The sequence below is a fragment of the Perognathus longimembris genome, chromosome 23 (assembly GCF_023159225.1).
Source record: "Perognathus longimembris pacificus isolate PPM17 chromosome 23, ASM2315922v1, whole genome shotgun sequence".
In the NCBI taxonomy this organism is placed as follows: Eukaryota; Metazoa; Chordata; class Mammalia; order Rodentia; family Heteromyidae; genus Perognathus; species Perognathus longimembris.
Genome location: NC_063183.1, coordinates 17,809,989 through 17,832,544, shown reverse-complemented (window position 1 = coordinate 17,832,544; position 22,556 = coordinate 17,809,989). Strand labels below are relative to the sequence as shown.

The 22,556-nt window shown below is 44.8% G+C and overlaps 1 protein-coding gene across 1 annotated transcript in view; it reads left to right on the top strand.

Annotated features, from left to right (window-relative positions):
• Map2k1 (mitogen-activated protein kinase kinase 1) overlaps positions 1-22,556 on the top strand; it is a 67,979-nt gene that overhangs the window by 15,061 nt on the left and 30,362 nt on the right. The window contains exons 2-4 of the mRNA XM_048331889.1: positions 15,561-15,771; positions 16,371-16,517; positions 21,846-21,923. Of these exons, the coding sequence (XP_048187846.1) occupies positions 15,561-15,771; positions 16,371-16,517; positions 21,846-21,923 (436 nt within the window). The remainder of the gene's footprint in view (positions 1-15,560; positions 15,772-16,370; positions 16,518-21,845; positions 21,924-22,556) is intronic.

The window sequence follows — 22,556 nt, the reverse complement described above, 5'->3', positions numbered from 1 at the left end:
GTGGGGTCTGAGGATCTCTGGGCTTTCAGACTACAGGGTTTGGAATGAGAGTTCAGAAGTGGCGCTGTGGCTCGAGTGGTAGACTGCTAGCCTTGAACATAAAGAAGCTCAGCATCAGTGCCCAGTCCCTGAGTTCAAGCCCCAGGACTGGCCAAGAAAAAAAGGGGAGGTAACCAGAGAAAAAGATGGCATTGTCACAGAGCAGTTCTATTTTGATTGTTTGTTTGTTGCCAGTCCTGGGGCTTGGACTCAGGACCTGAGCACTGTCCCTGGCTACGTTTTGCTCAAGGCTAGCACTCTACCACTTGAGCCACAGCACCACTTCTGGCCTTTCCTATATATGTGGTGATGAGGAATCCAACCCAGGGCACCATGTATATGAGGCAAGCACTATTGCCACTAGGCCATATTCCCACCCCAGCAGTTCTATTTTGAATCTGTGAATTTGAGTGCTCCAGCTGAGTTAAGTTTGGATGGTGCAAAGTCTTTTAATAGCTTTGTGGCCTTTTGTAAGTTCTTCCAATTCACTGTTTTCCGTCTGTAAAATGGGAGTAATATTTTCCAGTAGAAAGAATTCATAGATGATGTACATGTGCAGAATACATTTTGTGATTAACAGAACTAATGGTAACAGGGAAGATTAGATCCCTCAGCCTAGGGTGCCTGCTCTCTATAGGTGAAAAGGAGAGAAAATTCTGACTTCCCAAAGAACTCCCAATGATGAGGCTTTTCAGCTGTTCTTTATCCACACAGACTTAGCTTAGAGGCAACGCCGGGCATACTTGCAATTTTTTAGGATATTCAGGAAGCAAAAGAATTATTTTCAGTGAAACAAGAGTCTGTAAAAGGTGCCTAGGAAACAACTGCCACCCAGTATATCCCAATATAGACTCCTCCAGCTTCTCCAGGGCCATCTGCCTGATGAGAACACCACCCAGGAAGCTTGGTTTTCTTTTCCAACAGTTTAGGATTTCCTGGGCTTTGCATGTGTGCACAGGCTTGGGTGGGGAGGGCACATGGAGAAAGGATAGTCACTGGCCTTTGGTGACATAACACTGGAAGGAAACACTCCCTTCCTGTGACTGAAGCCAGATGTTGGAGATCAGCTCACAGATCATCTAGACCTTTTCCCCAAAGAGCTCTAGCTTCTGCTTATATAGTGTCTTCTATGGGAAATAAAAAAATACATAATTTTATTAGCCCTAGTTATACAAAGGAGTGGTCATTCAACAAAGCAGTTTATGAATAGAGTGCTTCGTGATTAGTCTCACCCCTTTCAACATTCTCACCCGGGCTGGGGATATCGCCTAGTGGCAAGAGTGCCTTCCTCATATACATGAGGCCCTGGGTTCGATTCCCCAGCACCACATATACAGAAAATGGCCAGAAGTGGCGCTGTGGCTCAAGTGGCAGAGTGCTAGCCTTGAGCAAAGAAGCCAGGGACAGTGCTCAGGCCCTGAGTCCAAGCCCCAGGACTGGCCAAAAAGTAAAAAAATAAAAAATAAACATTCTCACCCATTTCTCTCAACCCTCCCCTTCTCTCACTTAATTTTTTTTTTTTCCAGTTGTGGGGCTTGAACTCAGGGTCTGGGCACTGTCCCTGAGCTTTTTCACTCATGGCTAGCTCTCTACCACTTTGAGTTACAGCACCTCTTCCAGTTTTCTGGTGGTTAATTGAAGATAAGACTCTCTTGGGCTTTCCTGCCTAGATTGGCTTTGAACAGTGATCCTCAGATCTCAGCCTCCTGAGTAGCTAGGATGACAGGTGTGAGCCACCAGTGCTGGGCTATGAACATATTTTGATCAGTCAGTCTCATCCTTTTTTTTCCTTTCTTTTCTTTTTTCTTTTTGCCAGTCCTGGGGCTTGGACTCAGGGCCTGAGCACTGTCCCTGGCTTCTTTTTGCTCAAGGCTAGCACTCTGCCACTTGAGCCACAGCGCCACTTCTGGCCATTTTCTGTATATGTGGTGCTGGGGAATTGAACCCAGGGCTTCATGTATATGAGGTAAGCTCTCTTGCCACTAGGCCATATTCCTAGCCCCCTAGCCTTTTTTTTTGTATATATGTGGTGCTGAGGAATTGAACCCAGGGGCTTCATGTATATAGAGGCAAGCCCTCTTACCACTAGGCCATATTCCCAGACCCAGTCTCATCCCTTTTAACATTTTCATGGGGAATTCTTTTATCTACCCTGAGTGAATGTGGAAACCCTAATTTTGGGCGAAAGTTGCATTTGTAGCTTAGTTTTGATGATTCATGCCTTTTGTTACACTCAGCTACATGAGAGGCAGAGATTGGGAAGATTGAGGTTCAAGGGCATCCTGGGCAAAAACTTAGTATGAGTTGTAATAAATAAGCTGGATGTGGTGGTGTTGTCTATGTGGGATGCAGAAGAAGGAAGATCATACTCTGAGGCTGGCTTCAGAGGAAAAACAGCTAAAACAAAGTATAACTGAAAAAACTAAAGATGATTAAAACAAGAAAAGGACTAGATGTATAGCCCAAGTGGCAGAACATCTGCCTACCAACCAACCAACAGTTCAGTTTGTAGATCACCTCTTCTGCGAATCTGTCACAGACTTGTTTGCTGTGCCCCCTCTAGGCAGCGCTCTATCTATATCTCTTCTCACTTCAGTCATTTTATTAAAATAAGTGTCTCATGGACTTTCCTGCCCAGGCTGGCTTTGAACTGCTCAAACTCCTGAGTAGTTAGGATTGTAGGTGTGAGCCCCGGACGCCTGGTCACTTCAGTCACTTGTGTAACTCCATCTAGTTGGACTGGAGTTGGGGAGCAATGAATTGTCTCTTACCTCTAAGTGTATAGCACCTCACCTGGCATGTGAGCTTCCCTTTATCATAGCAAATACCTGACCAAATCAACCTATAAAGAGAAAACAATGTCAAGTATCATGGTGCATACTCATCATCCCAAGTTCAAGGCCAGTCCGTGCTAAATAGTAAAACATAGTCTTAAAAAGAGAGAGGGAGCTGGGCGCCAGTGGCTCATGCTGGTAATCCTAGTTACTTAGGCTGAGGTCTGAGGAACACAGTTCAAAGCCAGCCTGTCAGGAAAGTCTGTGAGACTTTTTGTCTCCAGTTAACCACCAGAACATTGGAAGTGGTGCTATGACTCAAAGTGCTCTTACCAAAGAGCTCAGGGACAGCACCCAGGCCTCAAGTTGAAGCCCCGCAACTGACCACAAAAGAGAGAGTGTGTGTTGGTGGTAGGGAGAAAGGGAAAAAAGGTTTAAATTTGATTAGAATTTTGGAAGTTTCAGTACATGATTGAATGGCCTCACTATTTGAGGCTTGTCCAAGCAGCGTATCATGGTGCTAGTACACAGTGGGGCAAATCCCTTTCCCAGAGGAAAAGGGAGAGGGCTGGGAATGTGGCGTAGTAATAGAGTGCTTGCCTAGCATGCATGAAGTCCTGGGTTTGAGTCCTTAGTACCATCCATATAAACAGAAAAGGCTGGGAGTGGCTCAAATGCTAGTCTTGAGCAAAAGAAGCTCAGGGACAGTTCCTAGGCCCTGAGTTCAAGTCCCAGGACTGGCAAAAAAAAAAAAAAAAGAGAAAGTGGGCACCATAGTTCCCTTTGAGGGTACACCCACAAAGTCTTCAGCCAGGCCCCACGTCTTACCTTTGGCATGACCATTTCTTTCACACATGGGCCTTGAGAAACCATTCTACATCCAGTCTACAGCATCTGGGATATGGTTTGGACAGTTTTGCTGATGACTACCCAAGCCTGGACATGGCATAAAAACAGGATTGAAGACCCTGCTGGCTACAAATGCAAAGTGACCCTGCTATGGCTCTGCTGTGAAAGCTCGCTTTAATTTCAGTGGCAGTCAGTTATTGCCAGTGTACGGGAGGGTCACAGTGCTGAGGAATATCATAGTATTTATGCTGGGAGGTTCTGTTACTCTGTTTCCACATCTGTGTATTTCTTCACTGAACCCCAGAGGCATGGAGGATGAGTGTTACCTCACCCCTGGTAGACCTCTGCCGTCTCTTCAGCCAGCAGCCCCATCTTAGCCCAGAGGAAACATCTACTGGCCATGACATTTGCAGGATTTTGTAGCAATCCTTTAGCACTGTGCCTGGCCCCCACAGGGGTTTAGTGGAAGGTTTGGAAGGCTAGGCTGCAGGGAGCCTCTTTTGCATGCTGAGCTCAGTACTTATCGCTAGCAAATGCTGGGCTCATGATGGATATGTGACATTGGTGGCTGAATTTACATGGCACCTGGTGGCTTTTCACACTCCCCCTCACGGCTCTCTGGGGACTGGGATAGGACAGATGGCCACAGACACAGGATTCTCAGTTCTTTATCCTCTCTGCAAATCACATTTAGAGAAAAGTTTGTGCAATAACATAATTTTGGAAACATGGTTTCATAGTGTTCGTAAGTTGCTTCATGCTCTGGATAAATTGCACTTCAGCAGAACTCAATTTGGGAACAGCTTACTTTCACTGTAGGTGGCGGTGCTTCCCACCAGCCCTCCCACCCCTTAATAAGTCTAGGCTGATAAGGTGAATGCTGTACCATGCCAGACTATTTCTGGGCTCAGGATGGGATTATGTTAATCATCCTTTTCCCCACCAGCACCTTTAATTTTTTTTTCTCCTCTCAATATAGCTAAATTGTCAAAGTGTTAGAGATGGAAAAATGCTAGCTCACCCTCCTTCCATTGCATGTACAGGAAGATGGCTGCCCAGAGAGTCTCGGCCTTGGGTCATGGCTGATGAGTTGAATTGAGTGTGTGTAGTGTGTTCTCTCACTTTCTGCCTCTGTTTCAGGAGTAAGGGAAACTCTGAATCTCCATGATACATTTGGTTTAAAATGAATAGGCATGTACATATTCACAGGTGAACCTAATTTCCTCTTAGGCGTTTGCATTGCCTCAACGTCATTTTTAAGGGTCATTAAATTCTTGACAGATTTGTGTGCAGTGAGATCTAGCCTAAGGGTTAAGCCTGTGTGTGTTTAATAGGATTTAACCTTTAAGAGTAAAAGAGAAAAACCAAAGGAAGGAAAGAATTGCCAGGTGCTGTTAGCTACTCAGGAGGCTGAGCCTTGAGGATTGTGGTTCGAAGTCAGTTTGGGCAGGAACGTTTGTGAGACTTTTTTTTCCTGCCAGTCTTGGGGCTTGAACTCTGGGCCTGGGCACTGCACCTGAGTTTCTTTTGCTCAGCACTAGGGCTCTACCACATGAGCCACAGTGCCACGTGGAGTTTTTCTGTGATTGAGGATAAGAGTCTCCTGGACGTTCCTGTCTGGGCTGGCTTCAAACCATTGATCCTCACATCTCAGCTTCCTGAGTAGCTAGGATTACAGGAATAAGCCACCAGAACTCAGCTGTGAGACTCTCTTATCTCCAAAAATTACTCAGAAAAAGCTGGAAGTGATGACACTGGCTCAAGTGGTAGAGTACTATCCTTAAGCAAAAGAAGCTCAAGGACACGGTGCCCAGGCCCAGAGTTCAAGCCCCAGGACTGGCAAAAAAAAAAAAAGTCTCAGGGACTTTCCTGCCTGGGCTGTCTTTGAGCTGTGGTCCTCAAATCTCAGCCTCCTGAGTAGGTATGTTTACTGGCATAAGCCACTGGACCCCTGGCTTAAGTATTCTTTTTGCAGTGTGGGGATTCTAGATCTTGCTTTTTATAGTCTTTATAAAAATAAAAGTTTGAGTGGACTACAGTATCCCTTTTTTTTACAGACAAGAAGCTACAAAACAAGATGAGATGCTTTCCCAGAGCCAAATGGGAAAGCATGACAGAGCTGTGGTCCCTGAAGACCCTGGTTCTTTGACTTCTGGCCTGTGTTTTTCCACTGGCATTCTTGCTGCCTGGCCCGTGAGGACTCTTGAGTGCTAGGACAATCAGAAATGGGAAACACTTCTCTAGGCTGAGTATCTCTGCTATCTGAGGCTAGTTTTACTTTGTTTTCACTTGTTGGAAGATAGTTTGGGCTTGATGGTTTTGGTTTTAATACTTTAGAGTGTTGCTCATTGTCTTCTCATGAGAAATCTGCTATCATAATAATTACTTTTGTTTCTTTGTCTTTTCCCACTTTCCCCCAGCTGAGGACTGAACTCAGGGCCTTGACTTGCCAGGCCCTGACTCTTCCACTGAGCTAAATCCTCAACCTCAATTTTTGTTTCTTGCTACTTTTTGTTTTATTTTGTTTTTACCAGTCCTGGGGCTTGAACTCAGGGCCTGAGCACTGTCCCTGGCTTCTTTTTGCTCAAGGCTAGCACTTTACCACTTGAGCCACACAGTGCCACTTCTGGCCTTTTCTATATATGTGGTGCTGAGGAATTGAACCCAGGGCTTCCATGTATAGGAGGCAAGCACTCTACCACTAGTCCATATTCCCAGCCCCGTTTCTTGGTACTTTTTAAATTTTTCTTGTTACTTTTTGCTTTTTCTTCTTCCTCCTCCCCCCCTTCTCCTCCTTCTCTTCTCTTGTCTTCTCTTGTCTTCTCTTCCTCCCTCCCTCTCTCCCTCCCTCCCTCCCTCCCTCCCTTCCTCCCTTCCTCCCTCCCTCCCTCCCTCCTTTCCTCCTTTCCTCCTTCCCTTTTTCCCTTCTTCCCTTCTCTTTCCTCTTTTCACTTTTTTTCTCTTATTCACCTGGGCATTGTCCTTGAACTTTAGTGCCCAAGGCTCTACCACTTTGAGCTACAGTTCCACTGCTCTAGTTCTGGCTTTTTTTGTATTTAAATAATTGGCAACAAGAGTCTCACAGACTTTGCAGCTTGGGCTGGCTTTTAATCACAAGCCTCATATCTCAGCGTCCTTAGTAGCTAGGATTATAAGTGTGAACCACTATGCCTGGTGAGATTTTTTTTGTTTTATTTCATTTTTCAAATTGAGTTTTATTATGATATGTCTAGGTGTGCGTGGGTTTTTTTTTTGTTGTTGTTTTGTTTTTCCAGCTGTGGGGCTTGAACTCAAGGCCTGGGCTCTGCCTGAGCATCTTTGTGTTCAAGGCTACCACTTGAGCCATAGAGCCACTTCTGGTTTTTGAGTGGTTTATTGGAGATAAGTGTCCAAGGCAGACTTTTCTGTTCCAGCTGGCTTCAAACTTCAATACTCAGATCTCAGCCTTCTGAGTAGCTGGGATTACAGGTATGAGCCACCAGCGCCTGGCTTTTTTTGTTGCTGTTTTTTTTTTTTTTTGTTTGTTTTGTTTTGTTTTTTTGGCCAGTCCTGGGCCTTGGACTCAGGGCCTGAGCACTGTCCCTGGCTTCCTTTTGCTCAAGGCTAGCACTCTGCCACTTGAGCCACAGCGCCACTTCTGGCCATTTTTTCTGTATATGTGGTGCTGGGGAATCGAATCCAGGGCCTCATGTATACGAGGCAAGCTCTCTTGCCACTAGGCCATATCCCCAGCCTGTTTTTTTTTTTTAAATCTTTTTATTTTCTGAATCTCTGGTAAACTCATTTGTTCCTGTATATTGTCCATTTTAAAATTTATTGTTTGATTTTTTTTTTTTCAGAGTCAGGGATTAATTGAACCCAGAGCCTCACAGATACAAGTGATCTACCACTAAGCTGTGTCCCCAGCCCTCATTCACTTCAGTCTTAACGGGCCTCGAGTGTGGTCTTGGGGTGTGGACTTTTCTTAACATCTTTTCCCTCTATGTGTTTGTATTGTGGTCAGTATTGGGCAGGAGAAAATGTTCTTTTCCGGCAATAGCAGAATAGCAGACCTTAGCTTTGTGTTGATGTGTGAATCTTCTAGTGCTTTTTGCTTTTTGAGATGGAATATCACTATGTTGCCCAAGCTGTCCTTGAACTCCTGGTCTCCAGTGATCCTCTTGCCTCAACCCCCTGTATAGTTGATACTACCAGTGTGCACTACCACACATGGCTGAACTTAGATTCTTCAATTTTTTTTTGTTTGTTTTTTTTTGTTTTTGGTGCGGGAGATCAAAGCTGGGCCCAAGTATGTGAGGCAAACCCATCCACAGCCAGACTTGCATTCTTAATCTTCTCTGGGAAGCCATGCTTCAGTACAATTATTCTCTATTGCATGGTTCATAATGTGCTTTACTTAGTTTAGCAGAGGTTTTTCTTTTTTTTAATCCTTCCTTGATGCTGGCTACACATGCAAATCACATCTTGGCTGCCTACTCTTCTCTGCTTGCTGACAGGTGTGTAGGTGAGAAAAGTTTCCTAGTCTTTGTTCTTGAAAGCTGCCCCTAGACCCATTTGAAGGGTATGTGCAAGAAATCAGCTGCTTCTTGGCCAGCACGGAGTTGGCCTTTCATATTCACATGAAAGCAGTTGAAAGAAGAAAAGCAGTCCTGTGGCTGCTGCACTTTATGTGTATGTGTGCCCATCCTGGGGCTTTATCTCAATGACTGGGTGCTACGCCTGAGCTTTTGTGCTCAAAGCTAACATTGTACCACTTGGGGCACAGCTGCTCTTCTGGCTTTTTGGTGATTAACTGGAGATAGAGTGTCGTGGACTTTACTGCGTGGGCTGGCTTTGAACTGAGGTCCTCAGATCCCAGACTCCTGAGTAGGGAGGATGATGGGTATGAGCCACCAGCACCCAACTAGTCCTGACAGTTTTTAAGGTCCAGTCCACTTCTAATGTTCTTTCACCCTAATCATGTTCTCCCTGTGGTGACCCTCGGAGAGAACTCAGTGGTGCATGCTTCTCTGTGCGTAGTGGTTGGCTTCCTGTGTTAAATGGCTTAGGCCATCATCATTCTTGCCTGAGTCTAAACCTCACTGACAATAATCCCATCCTTACTTTTCCTAGGAGACGAAGAAACATTTCATTTTCCTAGGACTTCTGTGTAATTGCATAGAGTAGAAGGTTATCTAATGGAAAGACCAAGTGTTCATTATTCTCTTGTGCCCAACTTTTCCCCCAGAGCCCGTACATATAATGGGAAACTTTTATTTTGTCTAGTTGATTGAACTTAGGTGGCCTGCAAGACAGAGGTGTTTGTTGGGTGGCTTATTGAATCCCTCCTTACCTACACTGCCTGGCCGGTCCAGGCCATCTTTGCCTGAGATGGACTGGCCGAGGGTGGGATCTGGAAGTTGGTAAATTATGCATTTGGCACCCTCATGTCCTCCTTTGCAGGCCCATAGTCCTTTTCTCTCTGATGTACTCTTCATCCCTCAACCCCCAATGCCATGGTTGTTTACCTGGGCTGAGACCTCTGGTGCCAGTTCTTCTCTTTGTTCTCACTTCCACCCATGGATTCTCCTCAGCCCCTCAATTTGAACAAACCCTCCACCTGGTGTCATCCTGACAGACTTGGACCTCAGGGATAGTTATGCCTGTCTCTCCCTTTCCTTTTCCCTGTGGGACACACACACACAACACACACACACACACACACCACACACACACACACACACACACACACACACACACACACACATACACATACACACACACATATACCCCACACCCCTTTTTTTAATGACTTTGGAAACAGAGGGCCAAAAAAGATGTAACTTGTTCATGATCTCACAGATGAGGAGTGGTAGAGGTAGTTTGCCGATCAAGGTAGTTTGTGGTAGTTTCTCTAGGTGTTGGTCTCTTTTAGCTTGGTCTCAACTTCCCCTTCTTTCTGCCTTCTCTGCTTTCTGACTTATTTCCTGCTGCAGTCGGATTCCTGCTTGCCAAAATGCCACAGGCCAAGGAGAATTTGACAACTCTGGGCTCTCTCAGCACAGTGTTTTGCTCCTCACCCTCAATGCCTCCTTGAGTGTACCCTCGTGCCTGGTGGCCTGCCATCCTGCCTGGAGCAGCGCTCAGGTTTGGTGGCAGCTGGCTCTGCTTGGTATGCGGCTGTGTTTCATGGTTTTGCGGAAGTTTGGATACCTGGTTTTCTTGTCTGGCTAGCAGTGGCCAGCTTCTGTATTGCGTGACCAGCAGGGTTGGAGGGGTAGCCTATGGCCTTGAAAGGGCTCTTAAGAGTTGAGGGACCTGTCACCCAAGGGCTGTGTGGCTTTGTTCTCTCGGGCCTTAGTTTCTTCACTGTGAAATGAGTGTTGGATCTAGTAATCGTAAAGGTTCTTCCCTGGGCTACATTTTTTTGTGTATATGCCATTCTTGGGGTTTGAACTCAGGACCTGGGCATTGTCTCTGAGCTTTTTCTTGTTCAAGGCTAGGGCACTACCATGTGAACCATAGCTTCATTGCAGCTTTTTTTTTTGGTGGTTAGAGGTAAGAGTTTCATGGACTTTTCTTGCCTAGTCTAGTTTTGAACTGTGATCTTTGGATCTTAGCCTCCTGAGTAGCTAGGATTGCAGGTGTGAGCTACTGGTATCCCACTCAGCTACATTTTGTAATGTTTATTTAATCCTCTTGGCCCTAAGTGAAGGCTCCAGTGGCAGTGTATGTTTAGCAGCTAGAAGAGTGAGAGGGGAGGAGACATTCTAATCCCAAGGGTCTTCCTTTGCTGTTGGTTTCATTGTGCCTGCTTGGTGTTTAAATCATAATAACCCTTGGTTTTCTCTGCTTTCTATCTCAAACCTATAATCTTATATGTCATGAACTTGTGTTTACTGTTACACAGTCACTGGGTAGAATCCATGGTATCCTGCCTGGGCTGTTTGCTTCACGGACTGATCTGGGAGCTGGTCACAGCTGACTCCTAGAGAGAGAGAGAGCTCTGTGCATGTCAGAGATTTACTCTGTTGGAGCTCTTGTTCTGCTTTGTTTTTAATCTTTTTTGTGCCTGTACCAGGGTTTGAACTTGGGGTCTTGAGCTCTGGATTGGCTTGTTGCTCACAGCTGGCCACTGTTCTACTTGAGCCACACCTCTAGCACTTTAGTTCTTTTATTCTTGTTTCTAGTCTCATTTTGCTGAGTTTAGTTAAAATGTGATTGCAAAGGAGACAGGTTATTGCCCTATGAGCTTTGGGGATTTGTGTTGGGGGTGAGGGCTGAGAGCTGAGACCCTCTTTTCTAGTTTCCTTTTTTGAGGCATTTCACCTTGGGAGGGCAGAACTGAGCCTTCTGGGGCATCGTCAACTCCCTGTGCCAGAGGAAGCAATGCTGCACACTGTGCTATTGATCCATTCCTTTTTAATGAGCACCGAATGTGGTTTTGATGTCAGGATCTTCATTTCACCTTCAGAGTCAATGTTTGTCTGTATTCTCTGAAACAGATTGATTAAAAACTTTTAAAGTGACTTCAGAATTATCAAAGGAAAGGAAAAAATAGAATTATTAAAGGCTAGGAAGTAATTTCTGGATCCTGCTGTTGCCACATTCTCCTCCCCTCTCCACTGTCCCCTCCACCTTAATTTTAATGCAGAAATGTGCCAGAAATTCATTTCTTCTCATTAGTTTTCTATTTTGACTCTCCTGGTGGGGTCAGGGTAGAGCCGGACTTGCAGTTCTCGTTTTACAAAAGAGATGGGACCTATTAGTGGCTTGTCTGCAGTCACACAGTGAGGTGATGACCAATTCAGGGTAGGAACCAGAGGAGTGGTGGCTTGTTAATTTGGCAGTATGATCCACTCCCACTGCTCACCCTTCCCATTGTCACTAGGAAGCCTTGCTGTCATAGTTTACTGTTTTCCTTGTATCGCTTTCTGGCTCTCTCTTCTGAAAGCACAAATCAGCAGCTAGTTCTTTAGCAGTGAGGTAGATGTTAGATGTCTGGGCACTGAGGTTGAGGAGGTAGGAAGGTGGTGTGAAGCTCAGCTAAGTATTTCTTCCTATGGATGCTAGAATTGCTTGTTTTTGCAGAAAGCCAGTACAGTGAGCAGTCAGCATTCCCTTTCCTTGTCCAGCTGAGAAGTTTCTAGAGACTAGAGTCAGTTGCATGGCAGTGATTATTCCCTGGAGGTGTTACCAGTGGTTGGGGAAGGCAGGTTGCCTCTGAGGGAGAGCACAGAATCTTCACTGTGTGAATGAATGAGCCCTGGACTATTAGTTACCACCACTAGGTTCTTACCCATGTTGCAAATTGTCTCTCTTGAAAGAATTGCTTTAAAAAATTTTTGTTTTCAGACTGGTTCTCTGTATCCCAGGCTACACTGGAACTTGGATCTTCCATAGTTTTGTGATTAGAGAAGTATGCTACCATGTTTGGCTTTGTGTGTTTGGGTGGGTGGGTGGGGGGCACAGGACAGTCCTAGGGTTTGAACTCAGGGCCTGGGCACTGTCTCTGAGCTCTTCAGCTCAACATTAGCACTCTACGGCTTGAGTCACAGCCAAATTCCAGTTTTCTGGTGGTTAGAGATAAGAGTCTCATAGACTTTCCTGCCTGGGCTGGCTTTGAACTGTGATCCTCAGGTCTCAGCCTTCTGAGTAGCTAGGATGACAGGCGTGAGCCACTGGTGCCTAGCTTCCACTTCTGGGTTTTTGGTGGTTTATTAGAGATAAGAATCTAACAGACTTTCCTGCTGAGGCTGGCTTCAAACCGTGATCCTCAGATCTCAGCCTCCTAAATTGCTAGGATTATAGGTAGGAGCCACCAACAACTAGCTGTCTGTGTGTTTTTTTAAACCAGTTCTAGGCTTGAACTCAGGGCCTAGACACTGTCCCGGAGCTTCTTTGGCTCAAGGCCAGCACTCTACTCTTGAGCCACAGGGCCACTTCCAGCCTTTTCTGTTTATGTGGTGCTGAGGAACCGACCCCAGGGCTTCATGCATGCTAGGCAAGCACTCTACTGCTAAACCACATTCCCAGGCCCCTCTGTGCTTATTTTTGACAGTAGTTTTTGAATTCTGCACTTCTAACTGGCCTGCTGAGCCCTCTAGGCAGTTGTAAAGCTCAAGTTTTAGCAGTGGGGTCCCTTTGCATTGGACATGCATTTCTAAATGCCTTAGTGCACTTAGTGGAGACCAGGGCGGAAGGAAAACAGGGTTGCCACGTGTACTCTGGGTCCTTACACCTGAAGGGGGCACCTGAGGCTTAGTGGAATGTATTAGCAGGGGCAGAATACTGATCAGCTGTCACAGGATACTCACTTGTTCTAACAACATAGTACAACATAGCACAGATCAGGTGATTTGAATGGACATTTATTTTCTCTTGGTTCTGGAGTCCAAGATAAGGAAGGAGGTCAGCAAAGGGGTAGGTTCTGGAAGGGCTGTCTTCCTAGTATATAAATGTTTGTTCTCACTGTATGCTTGCATAGCTATTTCTTCAGAAGGAAGTATCTTTCCCCTCCCCTCCTTCCTTTCCTCCCTCCCTCCCTTCCTTCTTTCCTTCTTCCCTTCCTTCCTTCCTCTTCTTAGATGGCCACCAACCCTATACAGTTAGAACCTCATGACTTCATTTAGTCCTCATTACCTGCTGAAAGGCCTTGTCTCTGAATTCAGTGACACCTTTAGGACTTTCACATGCAGATTTGGTGGTGGTGGTGGGACACAGTTCAGTCCATTGCACTGAATGGGAAGTCTATATACTCTACTGGATTACTGAGCCTGGGAGTCAGTGGTATCACTCTGTGTGGGGATGTGGGTGCTTTATGGCCCTGTACTGGGGGAGGCATGAGCTCTGTTTTCCTGCCTTCTTGGTGTTAGCCATAGAGGGTGTGAAGGAAGAATGGACCATTATGCTTGCTTCTACAGCTTCAAGTTCAGAACTGGTATGTGGGTGGGGCGCTGACATTCATATATAGTAAGACTTGTCACCTGTGTCGATTGTGTCATCTGTTGAAACACAGGAATGAAATCAAATGAAGCGCAGAGGAAGCTCTTACGAGCTCACAGGAGTCGTGGATGTGTTTATTTCTCTGAATGCACCACTGGTGACTGCTCCCACCAGGACACTCACTTCAGCAGCTGCTGGTTGAGTTCTGTGCTCACAGAGAGCTGACTTGGGAAAATTCCATTGGGACAGTTAGAGCTAGCATCATGATTAAATGCTATATTTCCATATCTACTGAGGGAATAGGACTGCAAGTGAAGGGTATCTCTTTTCATCTTTTTCTTTTTCTTTTTTTTTTTGTACTGCAGCTTAAGCTCAAGGCTTCACACTTGCTGCTTGCAGGTTGCTCCACCATTTGAGCCACGTTCTCAGCCCTTTTCACTTTTTATCTTAAACCTTAGAAACTAGAAGATTTAGTCAGACCAACTCACTAAAATATACTGTCAAATTAAGTGAGTGGAAGATTGAGGGAAATCAGGAGATTCTAGCAATTACTTTTTTTTTTTTAGCAATTACTTTTCAAAGTGTCTTCACTTCATCTTACAGAATCAGGATTGGAAATCAAAGAAAATATTGTAATATTCTTGTTTGTGTAGGAAAAATGGTGTGGATCCCTATTCAAACGGCCTCACCATGTATAAAAGAATGAGTGAATGAATGAAAAGTTACATGCATTTTGCAAAAATAAAGTTATTGGTGCACTGTTTTTATTATCTCTTGCTCATGTTTGATTAATCTGGCTCCTGGGCCTAGTCACAACAGAAGTGAAGCTTCCTTGAAACTCAGTTTTAAGTGGGTTTGGTTTCAGTTGAGAGGATTTAGAAAACTTTATTTTGTGTGTGTTACAAAATGTAGTAAAACAAACATTAGTGAGTCTTTAAAAATTTATTATAAAGGTGATATACAGAGAATGAGTACATTTTTTGATAATGTTACTACTACCCCTTCCCTTCCTCTCTCCCAGTTTTCCCCTCCTGTCCCCAGCCACAAGTTGTATAGTTCATTTTCAACATAATGTCTAGTGAGTACCACTGCTGCATTTGTTCACCCTAGTGGGGCTTTTAAAACTGGAGTTTTGGCCCACCTGTAATGCTAGCTACTCATGAAGCTGGAGGATCAGAGTTTGAAGCCAGCCAGGTAGATAAATATGACAGAACCATCTCCAGTTAATCAACAAAAACTCAGAACTGGAGATGTGGCCCAAGTGTAGAGGGACAGTAGTGAGTGGAAAAGCAGAGAGAATTCAAGGCCCTGAGTTTAAGCCACAGTCCTGGCACGAAAACCAAACAAAAGTCTAGAGTTTTTTTTTTTTTTTTAAACCAGTCCTGGGCCTTGGACTCAGGGCCTGAGCACTGTCCCTGGCTTCTTTTTGCTCAAGGCTAGCACTTTACCACTTGAGCCACAGTGCCACTTCGGTCCTTTTCTGTTTATGTGGTGATGAGGAATTGAACCCAGGGCTTTATGCAAGCACTCTACCGATAAGCCACATTCCCAGCCTCAAAAGTCTATAGAGTTTTAAAACAGTACTAGCCAGGAGTAATAGTACACGTTCATAATCCTAGCACCTGGGAAGCAAAGGTAGGGGAATCAAGAGAGTTTGAGGTGAGCCTGTGCTACACAGTGAGACCTTTTTATTCAAAAACAAAGGAAGAAACAGTTTAAGGTAGCTCACTGTCAATTTTGTTAGATTCACTGGTTCTTGTTGTATACTCCAGCGTATTGAAAGGACCTAATTTCTTCATTTCACAAGGAAACTGAAATCTTCAGAGGTGAACCTTGTTGGTGTGAAGGATGGTGTGGTGTAGTAAAGGGGCAAAACCACAGCAAGTGGGTGGAACTCTTTGCTCCAGTCCCTCTGCTGGACAGAGGTGCTCCTCTGATTGGTTGACTCTTACGGTGCTGGTGCCTTTTGGACAGGACCAACCTGGAGGCCTTGCAGAAGAAGCTGGAGGAGCTGGAGCTCGATGAGCAGCAGCGGAAGCGCCTTGAGGCCTTTCTGACCCAGAAACAGAAAGTTGGAGAACTGAAGGATGATGACTTCGAGAAGATCAGTGAGCTGGGTGCTGGCAACGGTGGTGTGGTGTTCAAGGTTTCCCACAAGCCATCTGGCTTGGTCATGGCCAGGAAGGTGAGTTTTCCTGGCAATGGGATTATCACTCAGGAGGCCTGGGGACAAGAGTAGAAGGAAGAAGCATTTCACTTCCTTTTTGTGCTATTTGAATTTTGAAATGTTATCTACCAGGCTATTGGATAACCATGCCAGAGATTGTATTAAGGAGTCGATTCCTATCCTCAGAGAAATAGTAGCAGGTGACACTTTAGCCTCCCATGTGCTATGGGAGGGGTAGCAGGAACCAGTTGGTTATTTTGTTAAGCTTGAGAGGAGCTGCTCTCATTACTTCAGCTCCAGCAATGCTCAGGCCAAACAGTAGATTCAAGATGTTTCCCTGTGCACTCTCTTATCTTTTAGTTAATCTTTTAATGTGATAGTGACTGTGGGGCTTGAATTTGAGGCCTGAGCACTGTTCCTGGCTTCTTTTTGCTCAGTGCTAGCACTGTGCCACTTGAGCCACAGTGCCACTTCTGGCATTTTATGTTTATGTGATCCTGAGGAATCTAACCCAGGGCTTCTGCATGCTAGGCAAGCACTCTACTACTAAGCCATATTCCCAGCTCTAAAACTTGTGTTTAAAATGGCCTGTTACTCTTCCCCTTCTCTTTTCCCAGCTAATTCACTTGGAGATCAAACCTGCCATTCGCAACCAGATCATCAGGGAGCTACAGGTTCTGCATGAATGCAACTCCCCATATATCGTGGGCTTCTATGGTGCGTTCTACAGCGATGGCGAGATCAGCATCTGCATGGAACACATGGTACGTAGCTGCCTCTGGGCCTCTGGAGCAGCATCTGGGAGGCCTTGTGTTTGGTCTTGGCTGTGACAGCTGCCTCCCTATAGCTTCCTGGATCCACACCCCTATCTTGAGCATCTGGAGGTTTGACCTTAAAATTTGACATATTTACAGGATGACGGGCCTCCAGTTTAGGTTCTGCTTCTCTTCAAAGACAGGTGGCAATAACCGCATGTCTCTGGTGGGTGTTCTAGAACATGCCCCACAGTTGTCACCTACTCAGATGACCCTAAGGTTTTGATGTTAAAATCTGGTTCATAGAGTTTTGTCCATTTATTGTATATAATGCTGTGTGGTATAGATATAAGGTTCTCAGGTTGTGAAGATAAGTCATGTCAGAGAGTTTATAATCTTGCCTTAAGGGCAGCCTGAGAAGTTGCTTTGGGTAATGTATAGTAGTGGAAGATGAGGACAAACATGCTAATGACATGGATGAGCTGCTAATCTTGTTACCATTAGCCACCTGCAGACCCTTTTTTCTCTTCTTAGCTACTAACATCAGCAATAACTATGTGGATGTCTCATTGACTGGTACCCCATTATTTTCTAATTTGTGTCAATCCTGGGACTTGAACTCAGGGCCTGGGTGCTGTTCCTGAGCTCTTTTGTTCAAGGCACTTTGCCAGTTGAGCCTCAGTGCCACTTCCAGCTTTTTCTGTATATGTGGTGCTGAGGAATCAAACTCAGGGCTTCATGTATGCTAGGCAAGCACTCTACCATTAGGCCATATTCCCAGCTCCAGAACTTTTCTTAAATTTTTATTTTTTATTATTATAAAGGTGATGTAGAGAGCGGTTACAGTTACATAAGTCAGGCAATGAGTACATTTCTTTTTGGACAGTGTCACCTCCCATTTTTAAAGAAAAATTTGTCTTCTATTGACCTGTTTTGAGGTGATTCAGGAATAGACAGTGGTCACCTCCTTTGAGCCTTTGCCTAAGTCCTGCTTTCCTCTAGCCTTCTTCAGCAGGAAGTGACAGTGGACACGATGGGTCAGTTCCCATCCCCTTGGCCTATTTCCAGTAGCTGCAGGTCATCCTTTTCTCCCCATAGATATTGCTGCTTGGGACTAGTGAGATATCCCAAGCCCAGTCCCCAAAGAAGAAAATATTTCTTGAGGGCTGGGGAATCTAAACTTGGAAAACTGGCTGTCAGAGATTGGGAGGGGAAATAAATCTTTTGAGGGCCAAGTACAGTCAGTGTCTGGAACTTACTAGGTGATACATGTTGATTGTTGGAAAGAGGTGACTGATGGGAGAAGACCAGGCCTGGGGCCTGGTAGAGAGACATAGACTTCGTAGCCAGCAATAGTAGGCTCTTCAGTCCCTGGTAAACAGATTCACAAGGCTGTTGGAAAAATCTTGTCTGTTTTTGAGGCTTTTATTTTTGGTAATACGTGAGTTTGAATTGATGGCCTTGTACTTGCTAGTCAAGATTGAGCCACATCCCCAGCCAGCCCTTCCTCTCTCCCTTCCTATAGAGTCTCAAGTTTTTATCTTTTTCTTTTTCTGCACATACATGTGCATGTGCTAGAACTGAGGCTTGAACTCCATTACTGGTTGCTGACCCTTAACTATTTTGATCAAGGCTGATGTTCTACCACTTGAGCCATACCTCTACTCCCAGATTTTTTTTTTCTAGTCCTAGGGCTCGAACTCTGGGCTTGGGTCTTGTCCCTGCGCTCCTTTTTGTTTAAGGGTAGTGCTCTATCACTCTGAGCTACAGTGCTACTTTTACTGTGATTAGAGACAAGTCTCATGGACTTTCCTGCCTGGGCTGGCTTTGAACCAAGATCCTCAGATCTCAGCCTCCTGAGTAACTAGGATTATTAGCATGAGCCACCATGCTGATTGAGTCCCAAGTTTCCTTGCCTGGGGCCAGCCAGCCTTGAACTCTGATCCTTCTACTTACACCTCCTAAATACCTAGGACCAAGGCATGTGCCACATCCAGCCCTTGAACACAGTCTTTTGGTACTACTGGAGGGGCTCAGAGCTGCCAGAGAGTTCACCCAAGCTGTGTAGATAGCGGTTGTGGGTGGTTGTAAGTTGAAGTACATGCAGCCTTGATTGCTAGAATAGCTTTCTGCTCCATCCCCGGTCCCTCTCCCCTCATTCTTGGCCTCCCTCACTGTGGAGCTCCTGCATCAGCTGTAAACTACAGTTGTCCCTCACTATATTGCCACTTATTGCAGCTTCACTATATCATGGGTTTAAAAAAAAAAAAAAAGCAGATATAAATAGTGATCCCTCACCTTTTGTCTGAGTTACCTTCCAGAAACCTTGGCAATAGGTGGAAAGCCAAGAATGGTAGCAATAAATAAACTACGATACAGTGAGGGGCAACCATCTAATGCTGCTACTTGGTGGATTTTCATTTTCACCTATCGTGGGGCTCTCTGGAACGTAACTCCTGTGATAGGGGAGGGGTCACTATGTTTGTGTCTCTTGAGTTGGGCTTGGCCTTCACTTCAGTATTTCCAGGGTGTGGTCATATACAACGCTTGCTCAGGAGTCCTATTCCAACTTCTAAGGTGGTTTGTTCTCCTCTGTCACAGGCTTTCCATGATGACCTGTGTCCTTACCGTTCATATCCAACAGTATATGATGAAGTTGGAGGCATTGTATCCTGTACAGTAAACCACCACCTGTGTCTGCAAGTGACATTTTTGCTATATTTGTTTCCGCACATATTGTCTGTCCACTGCTCTAGTCATTTTTGGAAGGATGCATTTTCACCTCAGTTTGTCATCAACATTCTTGGTTTATATATTAAAGCACTCAGTCAGAGGCTCAGCTTTCTGGACATAATTTGGCGCTACACTGCCCCGTCTTAATTTTGAGGCCTAGGAGGCACATGGTGCTCCCTGAGCCCCACACAAATGCTCTGGGCTTCAGAACAGGCTCCTGCTCAAGTGGTAGCTGAGCAACCAGGGACCCGAGTCTCAGAGTAGATGGCTCTCAGGCAGGAGTAAAAGCTTTTGAGCTATTATTTTCATAAAGCATTTGTCTCTTCTATAGAAAACCTTCACAAAAGTACCACTGACTTCGTTAATAATTGGCTTCTAAAAATAAGCACGGTTTCAGCAGCTGTAGTCTGCTAAGGCAACAGTAAAGGAGAATTAGAAGGCTTTGAAGTTAGTTGCAGGCAGTACTGGGTCATCCTGATTAGCTCTTGCTAAGTCCATTGTTCTCTGTGTAACTCTGCTTGTAGCTTAGGAGGTTAAAAGGAAGAAAACCAGGTTTCATTTTTAGTAGGTTCCCCCTCTTTCCCCACCCTCCCCCCTCATTCCCCCAGTTGTGGGCCTCATGCTTGGAAGCACAGCTCTACTACTGAGCTACACCTGGAGCAATAGAGATAATTTACCTTACCAACCCTGGGGAGGTCACACACGTTTAGTTGGCTGGGCTGCCGCAGGCTGTGGCTGAGGTTAGTTGAGAGGCAGAGTGGTTCATTGTCGTAAATAGAGGAAGAAACCTGAAAACCACACAGCTAGCTTTCCTTCGTCATTTGATTTTTTAAATTTTTTTATTTGCCAGTCCTGGGCCTTGGACTCAGGGCCTGAGCACTGTCCCTGGCTTCTTTTTTTTTTTTGCTCAAGGCTAGCACTCTGCCATTTGAGCCACAGCACCACTTCTGGCCATTTCCTATATATGTGGTGCTGGGGAATCTAACCCAGGGCTTCATGTATACGAGGCGAGCACTTTACCACTAGGCCATATCCCCAGCCCTCCTTCGTCATTTGAATCCAGTTTTGACTAAGGGGCTTTGTTATCTTGTTTTAAATATATGGTGCCTCCCTTGAAAGCTATTCAAACAAAGGAGATGAAACCATACTCTCTTGGAAGCAAAATGGAAATAAATAGCTTGGGAACATTCTTCAATATAGAATTCCTCTTCTCCTTGGCTACGGAAATCAAGGGGTTTCGTGTGTACCCTTTCTAGAAGCCTGATGACTTGGAGATGGAGTAGACATACTGTGGTCTCACCATGTAGTCCAGGCTGGTCTCTGTGGAAACCAAATGAGCAGTATAGCGGAACCCCCTTTTTTGAGTCCCTAGAAACAGCAGGCTTAGACAAAGTAGTGGGCCTGGGGCTGTGCACAGCTAAATAAAGACTCCTAGCCCAATTGACTGAGTGCTGGTGACTATTTTTGTGGGTTTGAGGCCCACCTGGGTATCCGGAATGCGACAGTCTCAAACTCAGAATCCTCCTGCCTAAGCTCTGTGCAGAGAATGTGTGCATTTTATCTCTTTTCTTCTCCCTCTGTCTTTTCTCCCCAACTCTGTCAGGTTTCTCTGTCAAGTCTCAGCTACTATGGTTCTCATAGTGGTGATTTCCTCACTTCTACCTCCAGGATGGCAAATTTTGATTTCTAGGCTGAGCTTTGGCCACAGATGTCATTTCCAGTCTTATCTGTCACTGCATATTTTGTGACATGAGCACATGTCATCCCAGGACATCTGGGTAATGGGATGCTTTTCTACCTTCAGTCTTGTTGAAAGCCCTATCCGTCCCTTACTTCACTCCTTTCCCAATACAGAAAGCTTTACTTACTCTTGAGAAAGATTTCTGCTCTGATATTGCCTGCTGGGTTTAGTCAGAATTTCCTCTTCTATATGTCTACCATACTCTCTGGCTTTATTATGGTACTTAATAATTGAGGAGCCAACTCTTGGGTATATCTCTGTTCCTGATAGAACTTAACATAGTTCATGGCACTTTGTAGCATGAATGACTGCCTTCTGCAGTGTTTGTAGATTTTGTTAATATCGATCGGGTAGGATAATACCAGATGCAAGTGGTCATAACCCATAGTGATAAAGTAGCTAACATGCCTGGAGTACTTTTGTGTTGAATGTTGTTCTGAATGCTTTTTTTTCCCTCTTTTTTTTTTCTCTCTCTCTCTCTTTTTTTTTCCTGAATGCTTTTTTAGGTCTTATCTCTCTTAATTCTTATCATAGCCCTCTGGGTATTAGCCTTATAATCATTCTCATCTTCATTTTATAATCGCACTCCTGTGCTGTCCTCCAGAGCAGGACAGGACCTTTCCATGACTGCTGTGTAGTAGATGTGTTTTGGGATGTCCACAGGATTTGTTTGCTCTTCCTTGTCAGCTCCCATAATGCCTTGTATTCATATCATGTTTGATGTCTGGACCAAGCCAGAAGATATTTCTCTTAGCCTGCTAGGAACATTCTCACATGTGAAACTCAATTTCCTCCTGAAGTATAACCCTTGAGATGACAATTGGGAACACTGTCACTAAATGGTCTGGTGTTTTTTTTTGTAGGATGGCGGTTCCTTGGATCAAGTCCTGAAGAAAGCTGGAAGAATTCCTGAACAGATTTTAGGAAAAGTGAGCATTGCTGTGAGTATGCTATGAAGTTTTTGTTTTTGTTTTTGTTTTCCCCCTAAGCTCCCTCATAGTAGTGAATCGGAAGGAAATAGGTGAGGGAGGAAAGGAGCAAGTCAGTCAGGTGGGGACCCTTTTTTTTTTTTAAACAAATGGGATTCTCCCTATCTAGAATCTACATATAATACCATTTTCTTTCTCATTAGAAAAGTTAAAATATGCCTCTGCTGGCTGCTTGTGTCTAATACCTATAACCCTAGCTATTCAGGAGGCTGAGATCTGAGGATTGGGGTTCAAAATCAGCGAGGGCAAGAAAATCCCTAAGATTCTTATCTCTATCAAAAATCAGGAAGGAGCTATAGCTCAAGTGGTAGAGCACTAGACTTGAGTACAAAAACTCAAGGATAGAACTCAGGTCCTGCGTTCAAGCCCCAGAACCAGCACCAAAAAATAAATCTGTGTCTGGACAATAGGGAAAGGTATGTGAGAAAATTCACATTTATAATATCAGAAAATTGTATTTTTTAAATTGCAGAGTCAGAAAAAAATTCACATAGCATTTTTTGTTTGTATTTGTTCGTGTAATTACTGGGACTTGAACTTGGGGCCTAGGCACTGTCCCTGAGCTTTTGTGCTCAAGGCTGGTAT